Here is a 25,886-nt window from a genome sequence, read left to right on the forward strand (position 1 = left end):
TCTCTTGAAGAATAGGCCACATGGCCTCATCTACATCGCACTCAATATTTTCTCTTGCGATGCACCGAGGGAAAAGTCTTCTTGCATGCCTGATCCAGCCTTGGCATGCCTCTGCATCTATATCTTGGGCAGCAGCGGTCATTGCATTGATCAAGGGCATCTGGTCATAGGGGCGATGATCGTAAACCTTCCATCTCCAAGCACTGAAGAATTCCTCTATAGGATTTAAAAATGGAGAGTATGGAGGAAGCCTGCAGACTGATTGCAAATTGAAAAGTTGTGTGAAGCAGTGTCGAACAGGTGCTTCAGTGATTTCATACTGGTCAAGAAGTTTCTAAGAGATGGGAACATATATGTTCTGTTTGGATACCACAGCTAAAGCAGTGGAGTTTGGACTGCTTGAATGACAATGGGTTAACTCATTTGCAAGAGGTGTCTTTTGCTCTGCTGAGAGAGTGATGATGAAGACTGAGAGGTTACCAGTTTCTTCAACCAGGTCAAAGCAATAAAAAAAAAATGTAAATGAAAGAGGTACTGCACAAATTAACTAAATAATATGACTGTACTGTGATGAAACACATCAATGCTGGTGTTAATATTGACATGTCATACCTAGTATATCAAAATCAGCATTTCATGGGTTTAAAATGTCTCAACCACTGTCTATGCAGATTGTGCTTCACTAGATGGCACAAAAATCACACTTTGTTGCATTTTTCAGAATTATTCTGTGGGTGGAGTTAGGCTCAGACCTGGAGGTGAAGTTACACTTTAATAGGGAGGTCAGACAGATGTCAAAGTACACTTTCTTCACACCAACACAGTCCTAAAATTTGGTATAATCAGGCAGACTAAATGAAAACACCTGTGTGATTGGATCAATAATGTGTAGCAAAAACATATGCATAACGGTAGTCATGAAACAATTAATCGATTTAGCCAATTAGTAAATGGGCAGAAAATGAGCATTTGTTATCAAGCAAAGGCAAACTGGTTTCAGCTTCTCAAATGTGAGAATTTGCTTCCCTTTTTCTGTATTATCTGCCTGTAAATTGCTCTGGGAATCTTTTATTTTATTATTTATATCAACAATTATTAAATAGCTTGAATGAATAATGATTTAATAACCATTACAGCCCACGTAATGACTTCTGTATCTGTTGATGAAGGTGTTATCACTTTTTATGGAGAGAGGAAACGAAAGAGTGACAGGTGGCTCTTCTAAAACTATTATAGCTGCACTGCAGTACTCGCCTGTATCCACATGATGGAGACAGAAGATCTTGGCTGGGAGGGATTCTACCCGCCATCTTACATCACAGCCCAAAGATATTACAAAGCTCAAAAAGACCAATCACTTTCAGTTATTGCAAATACCATCACACACACCACCTGCCAGCTTGTATTGCATTAATCCAAAGCCATTTACAATAGATAACATGTAGATGTTGTACATTATTAGCATGGGAATGGTCAGGGGCCATTGTTTTAACCTATTGTGATGACACTGGTTATGTAGTATCATATGGCTCCACACAGACGGCACTTGCTGATATTTGGTGGTAAATTGGCTTTTTTTGTGGCTTATTAGACTGTTAAAGCTTCTAAGTGATGCAATAAATCCAGGGCTTACAAGAGGCACAGGACATTATGGCTGCTGTTTGGAAACTCTACAAAGAGCTTGCATCATCTGTCTCTTGCCAGTACACTGTGAATATAAATACACACGTAGCTGCGCGTACTCACGCACAGTTTACACAAAGGCTGCACATACACAGTCGTGGACAGACACACTCTCACAACAACACACACATGTACCACCTCCTGAGTCCCGGGGGCAAACAGAGGACAGAGTGGACACTGTGTTCTGTAAACTTATGGCCAGTACCCTTTGAAGACCTACTATCACAGTTATTCATTTATTTTTACCCAAGAAGAGCCAAATACTCTATCATTCTCTCTCTCTCTCTCTCTCTCTCTCTCTCTCTCTCTCTCTCTCTCTCTCTCTCTCTCTCTCTCTCTCTCTCTCTCTCTCTCTCTCTCTCTCTCTCTCTCTCTCTCTCTCTCTCTCTCTCGATGTTGAATTGTCGAGCCGTGTGTATTTGTACTCCCGTGTGTGTGCGTGTTTGCGTGTATGCATGTATGCATGTATGCATGTGTATTTGTAATGCATGGTTTTGTTAGATAAGATAATACCTTATCTTCTGCGTGTGTGTTTTTGAGGGGGTTGGAGCCCTGTAAATGCTGTCATGGTGGTGTATAGTTGTGGTAGTAGTTATACTTAGGAAGTTCAGGGTTAGCTGACATCTGTGAATCACAGGCTGCTTGTTTTGGATGGCAGAGGTGACCTTAGTCCTTGAGGATATGTGGCCCTCAGGGCAGCTGCCAAAGTAAAGCTGGCCAGCCTGGGCTGGATACAGTAAACGTGTGCGCGCACACACAGACACACACACACACACACACACACACACACAACACACACACACACACACACACACACACACACACACACACACACACACACACACACACACACACACACACACACACACACACACACACACACACACACTCACACTCTTCTTTGTCCTCTCTTTTGCCCAAGTCTTCTTCATTGCTTCAATTTTTTCCCCATTTAAAAACATATTGCACAACTTTTCTTGTGCTCTCACTAGGGGTTCAAAATTCCAATTTCTTTCAAATTGACTATGTTTTTTCAAATCAAAGGGAATGGTAAATGGTAATAAATCTGGAATTTACATGTTTGAAGGTTGGAATTTAAATATAGTTGGGTACAAGTACACTTGAGAATATCTATGCTATTCCTCCGTCACATGCACAGATGACTATTGAGGCCACACATTTGAGCCTCTGTACTATATAACATTTCTGATTTTTTTCAAAATTCCCCAGCTTAACTTTCCATGGAAAGTTTCTGAAATGTACCGGAAATTATACACCCCTTTAAAACCCTAGCCCTAACTAAGCGTAAAGGTGCACAGCTATACAGTGAGCAAAATGCAGTCCCAGTAAAGGTTTAAGACAGCGTATTGCCTCTGAGAAGCAAATGTGAAACTGTGAAAACAGCCTTGGACAACAGATTAAATGATAGCAATAACAAATCCAGATCAGTGGTTTTACGAAAAATAGATGGTACAGTAACAAGGAAGCTGGATTCACACAGGTATAGACTAGCTGTCAAAGAAGTGACATTGTGCTTCAGGTCAGGAAAAAGCTATATCATCAGCTACAGATCACCATTAGTTCCCATAGAAAGTACAGTGCAGTAATTAATCGTGTATGTCCATAAAGTAAAAAGTAAAAAGTAAAACACACAAGTTATACCAAAAGTAATTAAACTTTTTCTCATACAGTATCTTTAAATTTGAGAAAGTATATGCAATTTAAATGGGATTGACATTAATTAATATTATAACAGGAATATTAATTTGTATTATGTACCATTCATGAGTTGCAAAAGCCTTGTAAAAGGGGATCTAGAAGCTTGTTTGTGTGTGTGTGTGTGTGTGTGTGTGTGTGTATGTGTGTATGTGTGTGTGTGTGTGTGTGTGTGTGTGTGTTTGTGTGCGTGTGTCTTTGTCTGTGTGTCTGTGTGTGTCTGTGTGTGTATACTGTACTGTATGCACCTCTCTTGTAGTGGGACAACGGATGACGCAATCTAATTACATGTTTATCTGACACCGTAATTCCCAAGCAGCTCTTTGAATGCGCTTCATCCTTGTTTGACTTGACGAGATTATGGCTGCGTAAACGGGCGGCTGGTTTCAGTAAACATATAGTTACCAGTTTCTGGTACAGATCCAAAAACTCCCCAACATCTGGTTGGCCCATTCGATGGAATTATTATGATTAATCCCTTTAAGTGTCAAATGTCACTTAAAAATGTTACTCAGATGTCATAATTATTTGATGAATTGGGATTCTGTGGCCATCAGTCTAACAATTTTAGAAAATGCTTATTCATTTGTTTTATTTTCTAGAAAACTGATCTCTTCAAGTAACATACTGTACCAGTTATAAAGTTACACCAGAGGTTTTGTGTATATAGGATGCAACTATCAAAAGTTCACACCTTGTTTGTCAATACTAGATTATATCTTATAGTCCAGAATACAAAGAACTGTTTAAACATTTGTGCGGTTATTAACCTTATCTGTTGGCAAAAGGAATACCCTTAGGCTATAAAGATGTATATGGATTATACAGTGTTATAAAGACACAACAGAGGGGACTTGAAACAAAGTATTTTACTTTCCTACACAAACAATGGCCATGGCTGACTGGTCAACTTCAACTGAAATGGATGTTATAGGTACCTTGGTTCCAGACCGCTGAATGCCTTCGCACATCTCTCGTTTTGTTAAGCGATTCAAATCTGTATGAATAAAGTGAAACAAAATGGTAATTCAGTCAAATTATCAGGCTATGTTATAGAGATTTACTGAACCATAGCTGTCTCTCTCTCTCTTCAATTCTGCCTCTTTATCTTCCCCTCTTTGTCTTTAAATCAGCGACAGAAAATGAGCAATTCATAGAGATGAATAAGGGGGTATGGGAATGCCAGACCGGACAACTCAAGCGCAAAGCTGTAAACACGATTAATTAATGAAAATGGGCACACTAAATTTTTTTTTAGAAAGCAGAACAAGGTATCCGTCCATCAATCTCTCACATCACTGTGATAACCCTGATGGAGGTTAGGTAGGTTGGTATAAAAAAAAGATAAACTAAAAACATTGTATTTTACAGCACTCTTGCAAAAGTATCACTAAATATACACATTAGTGCATTTTCTCTTTGTGCTGACACTTTTGCCAGCCAAAATAGTGTCTGCTTTGATTGGCAGGTCATTGTTTTGGGGCTCTGTGGTGCTGTGTTATTGCAGCAGGGCTCGTGGTATTAAGTTTCATACAAAAGGTGGTCAGGGAGCAGCCAGTTCAAGTAATCAGTGAGATGACCACCCACATGGCCTTAGGTTTTAACAGACAGTATGGTGGCTAAATATTATGCATACACGGTGGCCCGGAAAACGATCTGTGTCCAACAGGCTTAATTAAGTCATATAGGCTCCCATGTATGCGCATATTGAAATAAACAAATGCACAATGGCACATATTAGAACATCATTTAAAAGCACCCACCTCAACAGATGTGTGCATGTGATTATAACTCAAAAAACGGTCCTCAATTTTTTCATTATTACGGTACTTAACTATCTTATTCAAGTGCTGCAGAAAGGTTAACAATTGTAACAAGATCTCAACACCCAAGTTGATTATTTTGCTGTCTTATCTGTTAAGCAGCAGTGAGATAACATTTCATCTTGTGGCTTCAATCACTTAGCCGTTGACCCTGTCTCAATACGAGCTCTCATCGGCCAAGTTATCAAGCTCCATCTTTCCTCCTGGGTGGGTTGGGTGGTCTTAAGTGCTACTAGACCACCTCAGTGTCTCTGTCACACACCTGTCATCATTACCCATTCATATCATATCTTAAATCTTGGTGATTGATCATAATGGCTTGATTAATGCCTTTAGATTAGTCTTAATGCATGGCACAGTGTTATCAATGCTTTTAGAAATTCTACCTTATCTACTTCCACATCCACTCGTCCTGTATGTGCTTCACAATGATTGTATGCTTTACTGATGGATTAATGTAACCCCTTGCTCTGTGTTTGCATTCTGCTCCACAGGAGATTGTGCTGGTGCTGTTCTTTGGCACAGAGTATGTGGTCCGGCTGTGGTCGGCAGGCTGTCGCAGCAAATATGCAGGCATCAAAGGACGCCTCCACTTTATCAGGAAGCCCATATCAATCATAGGTGCACCTGGCATTTTTATTTTGCTCCCATTTAATACAACGGATGTAATGTATTGTTCTTGTAGATAAACAACTTAGATCACTCAAGCGATGTAAGGCTTTACTGTAGTGCAATGTTTTCTTGAAACTGAAACGATTGCAACCCTGCTTTGATTATCTTTTTTGTTATTGTCTTCCTTTTTTCTTTTTGACTGTTTGTTTTTATCTCTCTCACAGATTTGATTGTGGTTATTGCTTCAATCATTGTGCTTGGTGTAGGGTCCAATGGTCAAGTGTTTGCCACCTCTGCCATCAGGTAGAGCGACTGTTTTGTTCTGCTTTTTATTAGAACAATAAGCTAGATCCCTAGATCCCTCTACATCTAGCTGGAGAGGGATCTGAAGATAACGAGGTGTTGTTCTGTGTCGCAGGGGCATCCGCTTCCTCCAAATCCTGCGCATGCTACATGTGGACCGACAGGGAGGAACATGGAGGCTTCTGGGATCTGTAGTCTTCATTCATCGACAGGTAGGTTGAAAGTATTCAGGCTGATGCTAAAATAATTTGCTTGTTTTTTAGATTTATTTTTAATCACCTATCAGACAGGTTAGAAGAACAAAAAAAGTCTATTATTCCTGTTGTATCACTTAGTTTTCTTCTACAGGGTGAGTTTATATCCAATGGGTACTCCTATAAGCCACAGCAGACTTGGCTTTATAAAGAGAAAGGGGGAGATCGCCAAAGTTGCCTCTCCTTTTTTTCATAGTATCCTGGTACACTTGTTTTACTATTTTACTAGGCTGATACACAATGAAGTCAGTGGATGTAATGTTCTTTTGTTAATCCCTGAAGTAGACCATGTTCCTTGGTTCGAGTCAAACCTGGCATTTATGTCTCTTTGATCATAAGAAGAATAGGCCGGATCAGTGAGGATTGCGTGCAAAGGTCTAGAAAACAAAGTCAGTGATTTGTTGCCATCTCCCTGTTGTCAGATGACCCCTTTATCAAATGATGTGCTCTGTTTAGTGGAAATATATTGCCTTCAGCAGTGTATGTAAGTTGGTGGAAAGGAATAGAATTAGCACATTAGGATGTGTGCTAAGAAAAACATTTGAGTATTGAAGGGCATGCTGTTTATCTTATGTATTTAACATTTATTTATATTTCAAAAAATACACAATATTATTTACATTGGCATTCTTAATGTAGGTGAAGCTCTCTAACAATGATTTTTAGGTTTAAACACTCAATCCTTTTTCAGTTATCACATTTTTTGGGAATTTACATGCTCAACCAATTGATGAGCCCATTCAAAGTCATGGGTCTGACCCTGTAAAGACTAATACCGAGCCCATTGCTTATCTTTCACAGTATGTCTTAAGCCACAGCTGGAAAAGCAAAGTGACTTGACAGAATCATGGAACCATCAAATATAATAAATATGTACCACTGGTCATGTATAACTGAGCAGCCTGCCACTTTCTCCCACACCTGGTTGGTTTAGGCTGGATTGGAAGTGCAGTTGCAGTGTCCTGTTCAATGCCCCAAGCCTGACTGATTGTAGATGATTGGCTAATGATAATAACCCAGTAAAGAAGATGTCAAGTATATACCTCCAGTGTAATGAGGCTACAAGCTTCTCTCTCGTCTTGGTAAGACCCAAACAGCACAGTCATTCAGGGATAAGCCTGACCTGACGCCTCTCACTCTATACATTAGAAGGAAGGTTGGCGTCAGTCAGGAGCAGCTTATGACAGGTCGCTCACAGGTCATTGGAAACATACAAGTTTTTTTTCAAAGATTTTTTTTTGGCCTGTATTAGGATAGGACAGCTGGCGGTTGACAGGAAATGGGAGGGAGAGAGAGGGGGAGACATGCAGCAAAGGGTCACAGGTCGGAGTCCAAACCTGTTCTGCTGCGTCGAGGACTTTTATTCTCTGTATATGGGGTGCCTGCTCCAACCACTGAGCCACCATGCGCCCCGAACCTACATGTTGTCTGAAGTAATGCTGATATGCACTGTCAACGGCCTGGTTCTCTAAAACATAGGACATTCTCTCATACAACATTTTCATAGTATTGTCTTTGGCCCAATAAATGTGTTTTCCAGGAGCTGATAACCACCCTGTACATTGGCTTCCTGGGCCTGATCTTTTCCTCCTACTTTGTCTACTTGGCGGAAAAGGATGCTGTGGATGAGGAGGGCAAGACGGGATTCTCAAGCTACGCCGATGCCCTGTGGTGGGGCGTGGTAAGGCAGCTTAACTAGAAAATAGAAATTCATTGTAGAAGCAAGCTCTTCACTGATGTTTTTGTACTCATCATACTCAACATTTTTCTTAATATAGTTTTTTGCAATGCATATATTACTTGAAACCTTGAATGCTACTTGCATTTCCCAACGTAGCTTACATACTTAAAAGGCCACATCACAAGTACATGACAAAAAAGATTCTTCTCTCTTAAGAGCTGTAATGAAAAAATCTGCACAATAGGCTCAAGTGGATTCTTAACTGAAAAAATAGAGATGTCTGGCCACCCTGGTTAGACCAATTATTAACCTCTGTGTGTTTCTATTTCCTTTATTGGTTCTGCATTGTGTTGCATGTATGCTTGGCTGCAACACTCAATACAGACGCAGGTGTGTTGATGTTTTTCATGCATAGAGCTGGTTTTGCTTATATCCCTCTGTACGGAGGCTTGGGTTTCCAGTGAGTTAATTAAACATTTGAATTGAAAGCGCAGAGTAATGAGAAACCTATGGCAGCCTTGTGCAGGAGATCAGTGTGCCACAAAGAGACGGTAATAAACCATTCACCTCTGGGCCCTCTGGCTCAAAGAACTTTTAGAGCACCAATATAAAGTGTCAGTTCCCTTAATTAAAACTTTAATTGTGGGATTACTACCTTTTATGTAACAAGGGTCAGAGGGGTCACAGAACTCCTTACTGCTCTGTGGAAAGCTAGTGAAAAGGCTGTTATTTGTGTTCCTCTGTTCACAATGTCGAGAAAAGAATCCCGACTGGGGGATTTGCACCTTTTTGTTTTTCCGAGACTGTAAACTTGAGCGTCACGATATGCCGTTACAATAGGTTTGGTCAGGTTTGTGAGTGTTTGCTTATTACTTATTGAAATTAAATTGCGCTGATTGGAGAATGCTAAACTCCCCCAGTGCGTATTCCTTCTCTTGGCATGATTTCCACATTCGGATGTGCAGGTGCAGGGCACAGCTGGAGGACAAACCAATGCCATGATTCATACCCCACCACCCCCCCACCTTCCCTGCCTCTCCCCTTGGCAAATTGCTGATGGTTAGGTAACGACTGTTTGATTTTAACAAGCTTTCTAACTTCAACCAGGACACAGTTTGAAAGAGAAAATGAGAGCTGATAGTGCCAAACTTGCCATTTTGTTTTCATGTACAATTCAATTTGGCTGTAATCACACATGCAGTACATATGCATGCAGACCAGCATTCACATGCATATATATGCGTACAAACTTGCACATACACACTTATACATATTCAAACACCAGGTCTGTGACCTTTGTGTAGACATGAGGAGGTTTTTGCCACACACCCTACATTCTGAATGAGAGGGGTGTTTCTGAGTAGACCATTCCACTCTGATGGTCAGGAGGACATTGTGTAGTCATCGGATTTGTGGATGAGGGATTAAATCCCCCACCACTCCACCCGCCCCCAACATACACCCACCCACCCTTCCAGCCTTTGCTCCTTCTTTTTTTTTTTTTACCCCCAAAGCCCTTTTAAGTATCTCACCTTACATCAGCCGCTTTGTGTTAGTGCACAACGGCGGCTCACGCGGCGATACTCCATAGACACACACGGTAAGCCAAGTGTGTTCTGAATGTGTCAGAATTGGCTCGGCTTTCAGAGTGGGTGTACATGCAAATGCAAAAGGTATTTGTTTTCTCCCCTCACTCCGGCAAATTCCTACACTCACTGAGGATTAGTGGTTGGGAATCTTATTCCCTTTGAGGAGCGGGAGCCTCAAATGCCCCGGCCATTGCTGACAGTTGTGGAGCAAGGCCAGAACGGCTGATGAACTTTCCCTTTATTGTCTAACTCCTGTTATAGACTGCTGTGGTAACACTGTGAGAGCTCTGCATTAACTGATCTTTTTATTACGTCAGCAGTTCATGACAAATGAGAGAGAAATTTGAGAATCTCTATGAAAAGTTTTATTTAATGTACAGTTTTAATGTTTAATGTGTAAGGGGAGATTATATATATATATATATATATATATATATATATATATATATATATATATTATCAGTGAGGTTCACCTATTAAGGAAATGATAAAGGAGAGGCATAAACAACAGGCACCCTCTAGTTTCCCGCTTGAACCTGCAATGATATAGCTGTAATTTCACAAAAGCCACACAAAAGCCCTTCATGTTATGACCTTTTTTGCATTTCTGTCTCCCATATGTCTACAATCTTTTTATGATAATCTTAACAGATGTAAGATGTAACATCATCCACTCTCTGTCTTTAGGTGACTGTCACCACAATCGGCTACGGAGACAAAATTCCTCAAACGTGGATAGGCAAGGCCATTGCCTCCTGCTTCAGTGTCTTTGCCATCTCCTTCTTCGCCCTGCCTGCTGTAAATATAATATTAATCTAAATCATATGAAGTTCTTAGGCAGTAAGGAAAGACCTCATTTCAGATTTCTCATTTCATTTAGTCCCAATCTTATTAGAACTTGGTTGAGTGCACTTAGATTACTTTTGCCTTCATCCATTTTTTTTTTTGATTGATATAATCATAAAAAAAACTGAATTTCTTTTTGTGAGATTCTGCATCTACATTCCTAATCTCTACACTAAATGCTACAACTTCTTGTAAAAAAACTTTTTCTGATCAGGGTATCCTGGGCTCAGGGTTTGCCCTGAAAGTCCAACAGAAGCAGAGACAGAAGCACTTCAACAGACAGATCCCTGCTGCAGCCTGCCTCATCCAGGTACATTTTAGCATTGAATGGAAGCATGTCGGCTTGAGAAAATTTGACCATCAATGATTGAACAGGAGACACATGCCCCTCATATAATATTCTACTGGACCATGGACATGACCACACAATCTTCTCAGTCTGATCTTATCTTTTTTTCTCAGTCTGATCTTATATTTTTTAAGGTGCAAACGTGCACTTTCCTGATATTTTCAGCCTAGAAAAAGGTTGGCTGTATCCCATTTACCAAAAGTGAAATGGTAGTCAAACAAGCAGCTACTTATGATGTGCCAAAAACTAACCATTACAAAGACCACAGTTACCCATAACACACTAAGACTACGTTCACACTGCAGGTCTCCCATTACGTCTTTAAATGTGGCCTGTCTACGGATTACTGTGGGAAGTGACCCACAGGCGCGTTGATCATTGATGACATCAAAACAACGGGGTTTACGGAAACGAACATGGAAACGGCTGGTTTAATGCTCAAAACAGTGTGTGGCGACTTCACTATTAACCTAACTTCACTCTCCCTGCACTGGCTGCCTGCTTCACTTCTGTCCTCCATGTTTGTTTTGATTCTGTTCCTGGCACCTGCCTGTGGCACACTTTTTTTTTCAATCAACTTTAGTTGTCATCCATTTACAAGACAGGGCAGCACGGGTCAGAATGACGTCAAAGCCTGCATTAAATGCGACCTAGTTGTTCCGATTGCGGTCGCATTCAAAAAAATCTGATACATATCAGATTCAGTACTACATTTAAAAGTGGCCTGATTCTGATTCGAAAATGTCAGATTCAATGCAACTTGTGCTGTTCACGCTGTCAAAATCACATAAGCGTGAAAAAATCAGATTCAGGTCACTTGTAATTGCAGTGTGAACATAGTTTTAGATACAGCCACAGACGGTTTAGACACTTGTGTCACAAAGACACCTAAATGTAACAGATATCCGCTTGATGATTTTTGAAAAAGGTTTTTTGTTAGATAATACCATGCCTATTTAAATAATAACATATTGTTGAATATTATCTGTCAAAACTTTACTTGTGCAGCACCTTTGAGGTTCATGCAATTCAAAGTGTTTTACATGTGACTGACAAGCTAATAATAAGATAGCACAAATATTAACTGTAAAAGAATTGGAGACTAATGCAGATGAACCAAAACCCATCAGTACTTGTTAAGCAATGTCACTGTATTGGTGACTAATATTGCTGCATCACTGGTGTAGGCCTATGGTTGATTATACATTTTTATTAAAAGGCTTAAAAGGAAAGTAGGAAAATGATTACAGATTATGTGGATCAAGGCATTAACTATGCTTTAACCTGTCCTACTCAGACACTTTGGAGGTGCTATGCAGCAGAGAAACCAAACGGCTGTGCTGCTACGTGGAAAATGTATGTTCTCACTCCGGCAGCTGTCACCACGGTGGAACATGACAACTTCAGCCCTTACGTCAGGAAACTGACATCGGTAATTATCCAGTTCATCTTAAAGTGTAACTCTGGTGAAAATGTATCCTGCTGTCTTTTTCGGCATGAATATACATCAAATAAGCCATCGACACAGTATTTTTTCGTTGATCACCTATTAACAGAAAAATCCCGGAGAGTCGCTAGCAGCCAGACATGGCTAACACTGAGTAGCTCAGGGCGGAGCACGGAACCATCCAAAGCGGCTTTTTGTAACCCCTAATAATGCTCAAAATTGCACCAAACCTCTGCAGTAGCATGATAACAGTCCCTACACATAAAACAAAGCACCAACAATGTAGTTAGCAAACCCTGAGTTTATTAAAAACTGTTTTACATGCTACAAGCCTTAGCAGCCAAGTACGTCCATATTGAGAGGCAGTCTATACAAGATGATTACCGAAGGCAATGGAGTTCAGTTCAATACTTTCCTCCTTGAACTCAACTCCAGTGCATTCAGTAATCAATGACTCATTTGATGTATATTCTATGTATATTTAAAGACCCAAGCGGTATTGTTTGGCTCATGCTTTGTGCAGTTTTCAGTCTTTCCTTTTGAAACTACTCTATATCCATGAAATATAACGTATGTCTTTGATGCTGTTGACTTTGAATTCACATCTTTTGTCTCTACCACTGTTTATTGTGTTGCTTTAATTTGATCTATCCAATAAAGTTGAAACCCCACCCAGAAAAAAAAACAACAGTATCCAATCTTTAAACCTAGGTTGTATGAGCATTTATTTGCTAATTTTGTGGTTGCAGAAGTCTCACTCTGAAATGGCAATACACATGTGGTTTTTCTCATATATGAGACATTTGAAAGACATTTGACCTCGAGGTGCAGAACATTAAAAAGTCTACAAAAGAGGGTTGTCAAAAAAAGCCATCAGACTGTGATACTGCAGAGCAGATTTGCATACGTCTGGCCCACACCGTATTGTCTCCTTGTGCAGTTCACCTTTCACAACAATATTAGCTATGTTGTGCCTAGGCCATACAGCATAAAAGGGCAAGTTAAGTTCCCACAAATGTACACACTCGCGGAAGGACACACATCACACACAAATACACTTACACACACAGAAGCCCCCCCCTCCTTCCAAGGCCTGACTCCACCAGGATGACTCGAGGCCTTTGTCTTCACCGGACAAAGACTCAGTCAGTTGAGATGATGTCATCGCCGCCTTTCTCATGGGAGTAAACCTTTGTCTAGTAGAACAACAACAAAAAAATCTTTGTGTAGCATTGAACCCACATGTATTGGGGAGAATGAAGGCTGCTTCCGCTCTTTTCTGTTTCAGCATGCGACTCTCTGCTGACTCTTCACTCTCTCCCCATTCTCTGTCTTTCAAGATTCCTCTCCTGTTTCTTCTCTGCTAAACTGACTTTTTTCACTTTCTTTCTCTTCCCTGCTCTTCCTGTCTCCTCTCTTTCTGCATATTTTCCTCTGCCCCTCTTTGCCATGTCTATTTCTTTCTCATTCATTAATTTTTTTCTCCCTCTCCTCTTTATATAATCAAACTTCACCAGACCCTTTAAACTCTGTCTGTTACAGTTTCTTCATGCCCTTCCATCTTTCTCTCTGTTTTTTATCTTTCAGTATTATGACACCCACCAACTCCTTCTCTCACTCTCTCTTCTAATGAGTCATTCCTAAGTATTTGGATTGAACTGCTGGCCACTTCTCAGTGCCAGAGTCTGATCCATTGAGTCCAAATAATTGAGTTTCCACAAAGGCCACGTCCATGACGTTGGTTTGGGTTAGTGGGTCTTAAGATTGGACTGGAGTCACTATTTAGGTCCTCAGACACTCAGTGACTAACACAGCACATAGCTATGAACTGAAAGAAACTGGGATTAAACATGTCCTGCTGATGTCACCAGCGTGCAAGCACAACATTTGGTAAGATGACAATGTACTACAATGTGAGCCATAAGTTGCTAAAAGAAAAGAAAGTGTTTCCATAATTAAATGTTTTTGTCATTGCATAGCTTTTAAAAAAAACCAAAACATTTATTCCACAGGTAGAACACATGAAGATGGACAAAAAAAAAAAAAAATGACATACAGTGCCTAGAAAAAGTATTCATGCCCCTTGTCACTTTACAACCACAAACTTAAATGTATGTTATTGAGATTTTATGTGATAGACCAACACAAAATAACACATAATTGTGAAGTGGAACGAAAATGATTCATGGTTTACAAAAATTTAAGCAAAAAAAAATCTGAAAAGTGTGGTGTGCATTTGTATTCAGCCCCTGTGTCAATACTTTGTAGAGCCACCTTTCGCTGAAATTACAGCTGCAAGTCTTTGAGCGGTATGTCTCTACCAGCTTTGCACATCTAGAGACTGGAATTTTGGCCATTCTTCTTTGCAACATAGCTCAAGCTCAGCCAGATTGGATGGAGAGCGTCTGTGAACAGAAACTTTCAAGTCTTGCCATAGATGCTCAATGGGTTTTAGGTCTGGACTTTAACTGGGCCATTCTAACACATGAATATTCTTTGATCAAAACCATTCCATTGTTGCTCTGGCTGTATGTTTAGGGTCATGGTCTTGCTCGAAGGCGAATCTCCTTCCCAGTCTCAAGTCTTTTGCAGCCTCAAACAGGTTTTCTTCCAGGATTTCCCTGTATTTAGCTCCATCCATCTTCCCATCAACTCTGAGCAGCTTCCCTGTCCCTGCTGAAGAAAAGCATCCCCACAGCATGAGGCTGCCACCACCATGTTTCACAGTGTGGATGGTGTGTTCAGGGTGATGAGCAGTGTTACTTTTCTGCCACACATAGCGCTTTGCATTCAGGCCAAGAAGTTCAACTTTGGTCTCATCTGACCAGAGCACCTTCTTCCACATGTTTGCTTTGTCTCTCTGTCTTCTCTCACCAGTGCTCTCCTCGCTCGGTCTGTCAGTTTAGGTGGACGGCCATGTCTTGGTAGGTTATCAGTTGTGGCATACTTCTTCCAACAGTGCTCCTTGAGATGTTCAAAGCTTTGGATATTTTTTAAAAACCTAACCCTGCTTTAAACTTCTCCACAACTTTTTCCCTGATTTCCCTGTGAGTTCCTTGGTCTTCATGATGCTCTTTGTTGACTAGTGTTCTCTAACAAAGCACTGAGGCCTTCACAGAACAGTTGTATTTATACTGATACTAAATTACACACAGGTGGACTCTAGTAATAATTAGGTGACTTTTGAAGGCAACTGATTGCACTGCATTTTATTTAGGGGTATCAGAGTAGAGGGGGCTGAATACAAATGCACTCCACACTTTTCAGATTTTTATTTGCTTCAATTTTTGTAAACCATGTATCATTTTCGTTCCACTTCACAATTATGTGTTATTTTGTGTTGGTTCAAGGGGCATGAATACTTTTTCAAGGCACTGTACCTGCCCCACTCAATGCATATTATATTACCTTCTGTCATCAATTCATATAATACCTCCCATCTGTACAAGTCAAACATAAGATCACAGATATTTTACACAGATAACCTTACACAGTTTACTTGTGAAACCAAAATGGTGTTAATCGAAATAAAAAAAATAAAAATAAAAATTTAAATTATAACATAAATAATTAAGCAACCAAAAAAATCACATGCAAATAAAAAAAGTAAAAAATAAAATATAAAAAGAAAAATAGGTGTTTAAAGCTCTGGTATTGCTTGTGTTATTGGTTTCCATCTTCTCTCAAATCTTTCTAGTTTCAGTTGTGGTCTTGCAGTAGTTTTTTCCATAATAAAACCCTTTTTTACTCAGTCCATTGCATTATGTACGGGGTGTGGCTTCAACCAACTGACTGTGATAATTTTCTTTGTGATCAAGAGCAGGACTCTCAATACGTAGCCACTATCTCTGTCTATCAGATCTTCAGGTAATATCCCAAGTATATACATGGTTGAGTCAAGATTAAGATCAATACCCAGAATCATTTTTATTTCTGTTCACTGCATAGCTTTTTAACACTAAGCTTAAATGGCTCAATCAGTTCAATCATTTTTCAGAGAATAGTTTCCTGGACAATTTTGACCACCTGAAATGGATTCAGTATATAAGTGTACTGTGTTGCTAACAGGCGAGCACTTTGACCAAATCAGTATTGTTACAATCTTGATGTGCATACTAAACTCAGTTTAAATTGTCTACATGAAGACATGTTGTTAACCCTATGTGTAACATACAGCATTGGAAGCGAGCCAACAATGAAGCGCCCAAAAAATAACATGCATTAGCATTGAAAGAGAAATGGGGGCTACAAAGATGACTGCCTGTTCTCCATTCTATATTGAAAGTGTTTTTTTGGTTGATAATACTACTGACAAAAAATGTATGACATGTGGAGGTGGTTCGAATTTAATAAACTCTTTCTTGCCACAAAAGTCCCATTGTGACATTCCTGTCTGCACAGATAAGACACAAAATACATGAACAACAGAAAAAAAAAACATGCAATGAATTGTTTTCTCAAAACACTATGAAACATTTTCTCCCTGCACGAATAGAGACCTTGCACTGTAGATAACATCAACTACAACCTACCCCTCCAAGAAGAACATTATTGTGGTAGAAGGGTTTGCATGCCCCTGTAACCCATGGGACTTTTTTATTAGTCTCCCAAAAATAGTTTTGCCTCCGAGGCACAAAAATAAAGAATGATTTTAAGACCTCTATGGATTTGCTTCTCTGGAAAGAGAGACCCCGCTTGGATTAGAAAAACTGTGCTGTGGATCCACAACTGTGAGAGTCGTTTGCTGCTTGTGAACAATTGTTGAATAGGCTCTTCAGGCCAGGCTCAATAAATACCATGTTACCACCATCTGATGCATTACCATTCCAAGGGCAAGCAAAGGCAGAGGCCTTGGTGAACTAAGTGCTGGCCACAAAATAACTGGGTATTGGGATGTTGAAATGTACCGGTCTGGTCGATAAGGGTAGAATGGTCCCTAAATACAGCAATAGATAACAGTAGAGTTGGGCTTACTTATTTGCACAACATCTTCTCTGCAAACAAACTCTGCCATCCTGTTGGAATCCAGAGAATGAAAGGACTGTCTCTATGCGACTGTATGTTACAGAGGTGAATGCTCTGATGTGCTGTTTGCAGCTGAATGTGAAGTGACTGTCGGAGTCTGAGGTTAAAGAGTATGTTTAACTCTGCAAATGAGAATAGCGCTTTAAAGACTATTATGATTACAATGACTCATTATGATAGTCAACCACTTCTTGTTATTAACTGGGATGATGTTTCCTCTGTCTGTCAGAAAAGGGGGACCAAAAGGAGGTTGAAGCCCAGAGGAAATGACTCCATGGGTGTTGCCTCAGAGAGAGCTGTGTCGATCCCCCAGATCACCTACGATCACATCGATGACTCTGAGGAGAAGAAAGATGGTTCTTTTTTTCTGGAAGAGCCAAGGGGGACTGTTGAAGGTAATATATTGGAAAGAGAACTGCTCTTATGTCACTGTAATATGCAGTATCCAAACTGATATCAAATTGATATAAAGGATTATTTATTATTTATTTATCAGTCTGAGGTCAAATAACTCCATGTTTTCAGAAAATCCGCTAACCTCTATAAATTGCCTTTCTTCCAAAAACTCAGTCCCAGACAAATCAACTCGCCAAGATAACACATGAAAGCACTGGGCCCTTTTTATGACTACTTGATTAAACTGGCTTTATTTTGGACCTTTTCATAACAAAATGTTTTATTCAAAATTTGACACCTCAGAATTCCATGTTCTGTGAAGGTGTTTTTGCTAAAGAAGGTGATTTTGAATCACATTGAATATCATTGTGAAGCTACATATCTTTGTTGTTGTAATACAGTTAAAGGCCAGCTGGCAGTGAAGCCCGTGTCATGTAGAGGACATTTGACGAAGTGATTTACTGCAGTAATGAAACCAACTTTTTTTTTTCCTGTTCCTCTAAATACAGAGTTTTGTTTGATGAAATAATGTGAAATGATGTCATGCTGACTTGGGCCTGGGAAATCCATTATTTCAGTAAAAATTTGATGTGTTTTGCATTCAGGGCATTTTAATGGCCAAAATATATCCACGATGAATTACATTTTTTATGGCACATGCTTTAGGAATTTAGAAATATTAGCTGTCAGCTTGTACTTTTGTGTTGGCAAGTGTTTCTCATCCTAATTCTCAATGTCTGTGAACAAATATACTGTAGATACACTTAAATAAGGTCTCCTTCATAATTCTGTTGCCAGCTTAACAAATCTAATTTTTAAACTTTCAGGCTAGTAGAGTCACCACAGAAGTTATACAATGAGAAAACCAACATTTTGCTTTCTCACATAGGCTTTCACACTTGGAGTGTGTTTTCTCTGATACTCTGTTGGGTGCTCACTGCTGTTCCTGTTGCTGAAGGGCTAGAAGTCATGCTAAATCTATATAACCCAGCCATGGCATGATACATTTCTGAGCAAATCTGGCAGTTACAGAAGCTTGTGTTCATTTATGTGTGCTATATATGCCAAACTTTGTTAATCATGCAACGGTACAATTACAAGTACAGCCTCATGGAGCCATTAGCATGGCTAATGATAATGATAAATGATATCATTATTACATTGTCATTGAACGTGGTCTTTTGCAAAAGATTGCAGTTTAATTCTCTGGAGCCGTCCAAACAGTTGGGACCTCCGTATGTTATTTTCACACAGTAAACCGAGGCACTATCCTGATCCTGATCAACCCAAGATGGCTGCCAGGTGTCTTCAGTAAGCCAGATGGAAGCCATTACAGTCTCAGTGGTGATTAGAGGTCATGGTTACAAGCTCCTTACTTCTTCACTTGTCCCCTTTGCTGTCCACAGACACTCACACTGGGCTTGAGTGGAAAAAAACTTTAAAATACAGGCTTCAACATTACAAGTGGGAATTTCTTGTTATACTATTTGCAGTTTTCCAATATAAGTGCAGTCATGCCAAAGCCAAAATGTTTTTTCTTTTTGAAAAATATGGTGCTTATTTCTGATCATTCAATATCAAGATAATTATGATTCTTAATTGTTGCCAGCACTCATACATATAGGAACTACGCTATGCTTTTAAAAGAGTCATACATGCAGTGTATGATTGGTGACTGGTTGGTTAAAGGGGGGTGGTTAAACTTCCTGTGTTAAAAGCCATGACTGCTAAATGAATTGACACAGACTCCAGGTTAATAAATGCACTTAATGAGTTCTTCCTGTCTAAGTGTGCCATCATAAAAGAAGCCGGAGTGACATAAACTTGACTTAAAGGCAGACCATCACTAGAAGAGCAACCACTTATGAGGGGAAATGCTGTTTAGTGTCCTGCTTTATTGGCTGGATCTTAGATAATGAAGGAAAACATGTTTCATGTGGGGAAAGCAATCAAATCAAACTGTCAAAGCAGTTAGATAGCACATTTTATCCAGGATTTACTCGTACGTACAAGCAAAAAAACAACAACAACCTGGCAGCATTTAGATTTTATGTTCTAATAACTTTAAATAATATTTTGCTTATGTTACCGATACACAAACATAAACACACATGCTGAGACTATGAAGTGGATAAATTAAGTGGCCAAGCAGTGGATGACATAAAACCATGTGAAGAAGCCTTCAGCCTGCTGTCACTAATGATAATGTGTAGAGTTGTAACAGCATGGGACTGTATGATCTCTGCTTCCGATTCAGTCGTAAAACAGGCATCTGCTATGTCGACTGTCTACACCAGAGCTGCTGCTTTTTTATTTATTGATTTAACCGGCACTGTTTCAAGGACTCATGTAAGTGTAACATACATTTTCGCTGGTTATAATAATAACTATTTTTTTGGCTGTTCGTGGGCAGGGGAAACAAGTTGTGAACACAACACTGACATATCACATTTTGAGTTGATATAGCAAACTCGTTAACTCCTTGTTAACACATCCAGCAGTTATTTACAGTAGCAAAAACAAGCCTTTGAGAACGGCGAGAGTGACCCAAAACAGCAAAGTTGCTGATCAATGAGCTGAAGTTCATTATACAATAAGCTGAGGGGAGCTGTAGATTCAGGTGATAATTATCTATAGGGTCATGTAACCACAAACAACCCCCTTCAGCTTGCAATGCTGTTTTCACCATGTCATTTGACACATTGCTATAAGAATATAATTTATAGTTGCTTTAAATAAACACATTCAAGGCAAGTGCTTGGCTGGCAACGGACACCAAATGTTTTATTTCCAGTTTAAAAGTGACAGTTTGTAGACTTACTGTATGGATCCCAGACATTTTATTGAATTTATATAAAAATAAATAAAATAATACATCTTTTCGTTGTTCTTTTTGTTCCAGCCATGTTGTAGTCTCATATTAACAATATTTCCACCTTTCTTTGCAGGAATCACCAGAATGTTCAGACAAACAGGTGAGTCCTTTTAACTCCCCCATCACAACTGAGGTGAACTAAATATCGAGTTTCTATCTCATAATAATGCATGTTAAGGCATAAGCTAAACAACAATCAAGGCTATTTTTTTTTTTTATCCTGGATGATTTGCAAGAAAAAAGCACAAGTCTACAGTGTTTAATGTGGTCACTGCACTGTCTAACCAATAGCCCCTTCTGGTTAAGTACTTCTTTTTCTCCTATTAAAAAGTCTTCTGTGTTAATCATTAGCTAGCCTGCCTTTTTAATGTGGCCCAGACAGTATTTTAATTAGACTTACTGGCTGGCTGGGCCTTTGTCCCCAACCGGACCAAACCAGAGCCAAGCAGAGAGACTCAGACACTGGTCCTGGGTTGACGTGGCCTGTTTTCTTTACTGGGTGCCCTGCCAACACCACGGGTGAGGAACAGTGCTGGCCTGGCTAGAATTGGACAGGGGTCTAGGGGACCGTGGGGACCTAGACTGGGACACTAAAGAGAGGGTGGGTGTGTAAGTGGAGTTGATAAGCGGTCATTGTGGAGCTCCAGTGGTCAGAAATAAACTGGTCATTGTTTGATTTAGTCAGTGTCCGGCTTATCGCTCCACTTATCTGTCTGGCCCAACCCACCTCCCTGTCTGTGAGAATCTCTCAATGGAGTGTCTCTCTCTGTCTCTCTCTCTCTCTCTCTCTCTCTCTCTCTCTCTCTCTCTCTCTCTTTCTCTCTCTCTCTCTCTCTCTCTCTCTCTCCCTCTCTCTCTCTCTCTCTCTTTCTCTCTCTCTCTCTCTCTCTCTCCCTCTCTCTCTCCCTCTCTTTCTCTCTCTCTTTTTCTCTCTCTCTCTCAACCTCTATCACACTCTTTTTCTCTGCATTTATTCTTCTTTCTTTCCCCCTCTCCTGCCCTTAGCTCAAATTCCTTCAGGGAAACACGTTTGCACTGATGGGCCAGATAAAACTACATATTGTTAATAACTCCTTATCCTGTTTGCGTAGCTGATAAGCCAGTTCTCTTCTCCTTCAGTGAGCTGAAATTGAGGCAAAAGGTAGCTCTGGTTACCCCCCTCCCCTTCTCTTTCCCTCCTTCCGTGTCTCTCTCGCTCTTTCACTCCCTTACGCTGCTTCCGGATTGGACAATGTTAAACAAGCTTGATGATGGAATACGAGACCGGTTGAATGGGTTTTGCTTGAATTGGACTGGTCATTCATACAGAGTTGCCTCTCCATTCTTTATCACAATGGAGGCCTGGTGGTTTGGTGGAGAGACTTGTCAAAGTCAGACGTTGACAGTCTGACTGCAGGTCAAGACCTCGCTACACATGTTGTTCTTTGCTGTTGTTTTAGCCATGCCAGCAACCAGCCAGCTGCACTGTTGAACTGGAACACTGCCGTTCCTGTTTGCTCATATAAATTGTTCAAAAATATGGAACTCAAATACCTTTTCCAAGCTGCTATTGGATAATAACTGATTTGTTTTTCTCATATAATATATGTTTTGCGTCTTTTTGAAACCCTCCATGTTTATTTCAGACATTTAGCACTTCTGTTGAACAATAAAGAAACCCACTGATTGTTTTTACATTTTTTCCTTTCTTATTTTTTCCTCCTACTCCTTTCATTTAACAATTTTTCCACGGCATCAGGCCCTCCTCTTCATTCTTGGTCGTCTTTCACTCTGAGCTGCCCTGGCTCTCCAGGTATATTTCTGTTTCTTTTTTTCTGCTTTTATGTTTCTCATACTCACAGTTAAATAAATCTACACTTCTCAACTCAACTTATTAACTTGGTCATTTACATATCTGGTAGCTTCAAAGCTATGTACTGCAACATTCACATTTATTTCTTTCCAATCAAATTTAGTAAGTTGAAAAAAATAAGCAGATTTAAACTTTTATACAGTGAATATTAGTTTCCTGGACTTTTCATCTTTTCTCTCTGTGCTTTGCAGTGAGTAGGAAACATGACCACAGCACCTCCATTGACATCTCCCGTGCAAACAGCTTAACAGATGAGCTGGACTACATGACTGAGGACATTCCCCTGCCAGTGATGAAAGCTCAGTAAGTCCCCAAACATACTCCTCTGCTCTTCTCTGAAGCCCCCCCCATCACCCTCCCATCCATCACCCTGCACTGACCTCTATTCTTTGATACATATATTACTGATTTCCCTACTTGTCGTAGCACCTAAAGGCCTTTTGTCAGAACAGAGAGCCCCTCTAGCTGCTCTCTAAATGAAGCAGTTTTGTTGAACTCTCTTGAGGGTTAAAGAGACTCTCGAGGACCAAGGCCATATCAGGTACAGAGTGTTATAAAGGGGATTATCCCTTTAGTCTTGAGGGAAATGTCAAAGAAATCCCTCTCAATAGGTTGTAGGACATGTTAAGGTGCCGGGTGGCTTGTCACCACATGCCCTCATTGGATTGACAATTAACCCATTGCTGTGTGAATTGGTGAATGTGTTTTCCTTTCTCCTTTCTTTGCTTCCTGTGTTAACCTGCTGAAGCAGAGCATGTTAATCACTTTTACTAAAACACTTTACACTTCATTATTTCTTTACTGTCTTTTTTTACCAGTATCAACAGATCACTACTCACTACTTGTGTTTTCACAAAGCAAAGTGGAAAGACTTTGCACAGACACACAACATGTAAACACTATTGTTGGGCTTAATCCCAGTAGTGGGAGACTGCTAGAGTGCCTTTCCCATTCGGACAGATGTAGCATCATTGTTTACAGATTAGATGATTATAAATGAATATAGAAGGTTAGGGGTTTCAATAGATTATATTGGCTATGAATGCTACATGGGGCTGCCATGTAGTTGATGTTGTGTATGTGTTTTTCCCCTTTCATTAATAATGCATATAATTAATCCATAATGACTCAAGTGACAGCTCATGTGCACCGAAGGCTTTGAGGTGTTGAGTGTTGTACTGTCACATGACACAATGACATGCTCTATTTGTAGTATTTCTATTGTATTTAGTCCTTTGTATGTGCTTGTACAAATATATATATACCATATTTTAGTTCATTGGGGTCAACAGAGAGTTAGTTAGTGAAGGATATCAGGTGCTATTTTGGTCAGATTCTCCTTTTTTCTGTCATTTATGTCCCTTTGGATGTTTCGTTTTCTGACCAGTCTTACTGGTCATTTATGAGCCATTTTGTATCGCAGCATAGTATACTGTATATAGGTTTTTCAAAAGGGCCTTTCTGAAAAAAAACTACCTCCACCGTCATCTCTGGTTAATTCATTCTGCATTTTCTCTGTGCCCTCTTGAAAACAAAAGCTTAGTGCCTCTTTTGTACAGAGGAACACACAATCATTACCTTTTAGGGTAAAAGCATTACACAGTTCCCCCCCAATTTTCAGTTTTAGTTTTAAAAATCTATCCTAATATAAGGATAATTTTCTATACCCACAGAGGATCCTGTTTAAAATCATTAACAGAACAGAGTAGTTTAACAGTAAAACATTCAGTCTTTTGACAAGCCCATTCTTGGCACTGGTCCAGGAATCTTTCCCCACTCAGCACTTCCAGCAGGCACTGTACTGGCTCTACTGCAATTCTTCTTCTCTCTCTTTTTTCCCCTTTTCTTCACCCGATCTCATCTGCTGGTCAAAGGGCATCCATGAAAAAAGTCACATACCACAGAAACTAGCCATTATCCAAGCAAAGCCTCTATTTTATATTGATTAATAAGTACATAAGAATACATTTGTTTTGTGCTTGAAAATTGCTACTATAACTTAAAATTTGTCCGCACAGGTAGTGTATAAACTGTATTAGTATCTAAAAGTATAGTAGCCATCCATCAAGGAAAATAACTTATTTATATATATATGCATATTTGTAAAGATATAACTACATCGGTAATTTAAAAAAGTTAAGGTAGAGGATTTATTCAAGTCTTTTACTCAAGTAAAACTATCAACACCAAACTTTGAAAATACTCCACTACAAGGAGAAGTCCTGCATTCAAAACTCTCCTTAATTGAAAGTATGTAAATTATTCGTAAAGTAAAAGTACACATTGTGCAGTAAAGTGTTCCCTCAGTGTTTTACTATTATATATGTTTTTGGATTTATATTACTACAGCATCAATGTGTATGTCTCATTTTACTGCTGTGGATGTTTATGTTTGTGTTCATTTTTACTTTATATACGGTTGGGTAGTTTAATCTACAGCAATGCATTATATAAGAACATTTTTGTAGTGTCACCTTTCCTGTGAGACAGATATCTATTAAAAGTAAATATTTCATGATTTCAGAAAAACAGTCCCGTTTTAACCTTTTGGACAATGCATTTTCCTGCTGACCCAAGAGGCTTTTTAAAGAGTTTATTTAGCTTAAGAAGTAGGAGAATTTTCCCAGCACATAAAGGAACACTTCATCCTTCAGTTTATCACAAACATTCACATTCAGAATGGAGGAGAAGCACGTATGAAGCTGCATAACATATAAATACTCAAGTGATGTACAAGGACCTCAAATTAAATAAATAAAGTATGAATGAACTTTACATTCCACCACTGGTCTCAGCTACAGTATGTCATTGTCATTATCAGGCCCGCTGTCAAGGGGCGAACACCCGTAAAGTTGTCCCGGGCCCTGGAGGGGGGAGAAAAAAATCTTCTCTTTTTTTTCCTCTTTACTCTTGTAATACATGCTACAAGTGTTGCAAGAAAAGAGAAAAAGACAGGGGAAAGCAAAAACGTTCTGTGCCCTGTCTCTATAGATCAAGAGTTAACTGTTTCACCACTTGAAGAAAATAAACAATGCAAAATTTGAAGATAACCTCAGACCTCTGGGGTTAATGAATGCCAGGTTGAATCTTCAAACTCCTGTCCTACATGGTGTTTGACAGTGAGAGATTATGAACTACGAACTACTGACTATGAAAAAAATATCTTGTCCCGGGCACGGGGAAGACATGCAGTTGGCCTAGTCACAATCATAGATCATAAAAATTTAATAGAGTTCAGAAAGGAATGTGTAATACATGCTAAAGTAATAACAAAATTCCTTTTTTAATGTTCAGATATGTGTGAAGTGAACCTTGATGGTTAAGGGACTGTTGCACAACTGCAAGGTGATAGATTGAATCTCAACACCAGCACCTGCTTATTACTGTCAAAGTGACACTGAAAGCCAGAGTGCTCATAAAGTGATACTTCAGGTG

The 25,886-nt window shown here is 39.6% G+C and overlaps 1 protein-coding gene across 1 annotated transcript in view; it reads left to right on the plus strand.

Moving 5' to 3' along the window:
- The window catches only part of kcnq1.2 (potassium voltage-gated channel, KQT-like subfamily, member 1.2), a gene marked incomplete at both ends in the record, with an annotated part of 111,309 nt that overhangs the window by 13,197 nt on the left and 72,226 nt on the right, over positions 1 to 25,886 (plus strand). Inside the window, 11 exons of the mRNA XM_083917500.1 lie at positions 5,717 to 5,843; positions 6,059 to 6,137; positions 6,253 to 6,349; positions 7,932 to 8,072; positions 10,349 to 10,459; positions 10,722 to 10,817; positions 12,154 to 12,288; positions 17,558 to 17,723; positions 20,673 to 20,699; positions 22,338 to 22,391; positions 22,643 to 22,754. Coding sequence (XP_083773626.1) covers positions 5,717 to 5,843; positions 6,059 to 6,137; positions 6,253 to 6,349; positions 7,932 to 8,072; positions 10,349 to 10,459; positions 10,722 to 10,817; positions 12,154 to 12,288; positions 17,558 to 17,723; positions 20,673 to 20,699; positions 22,338 to 22,391; positions 22,643 to 22,754 — 1,145 coding nt within the window. The remainder of the gene's footprint in view (positions 1 to 5,716; positions 5,844 to 6,058; positions 6,138 to 6,252; positions 6,350 to 7,931; positions 8,073 to 10,348; positions 10,460 to 10,721; positions 10,818 to 12,153; positions 12,289 to 17,557; positions 17,724 to 20,672; positions 20,700 to 22,337; positions 22,392 to 22,642; positions 22,755 to 25,886) is intronic.

This window comes from Echiichthys vipera, assembly GCF_963691815.1.
Source record: "Echiichthys vipera genome assembly, chromosome: 7".
NCBI classification, from domain to species: domain Eukaryota; kingdom Metazoa; phylum Chordata; class Actinopteri; order Perciformes; family Trachinidae; genus Echiichthys; species Echiichthys vipera.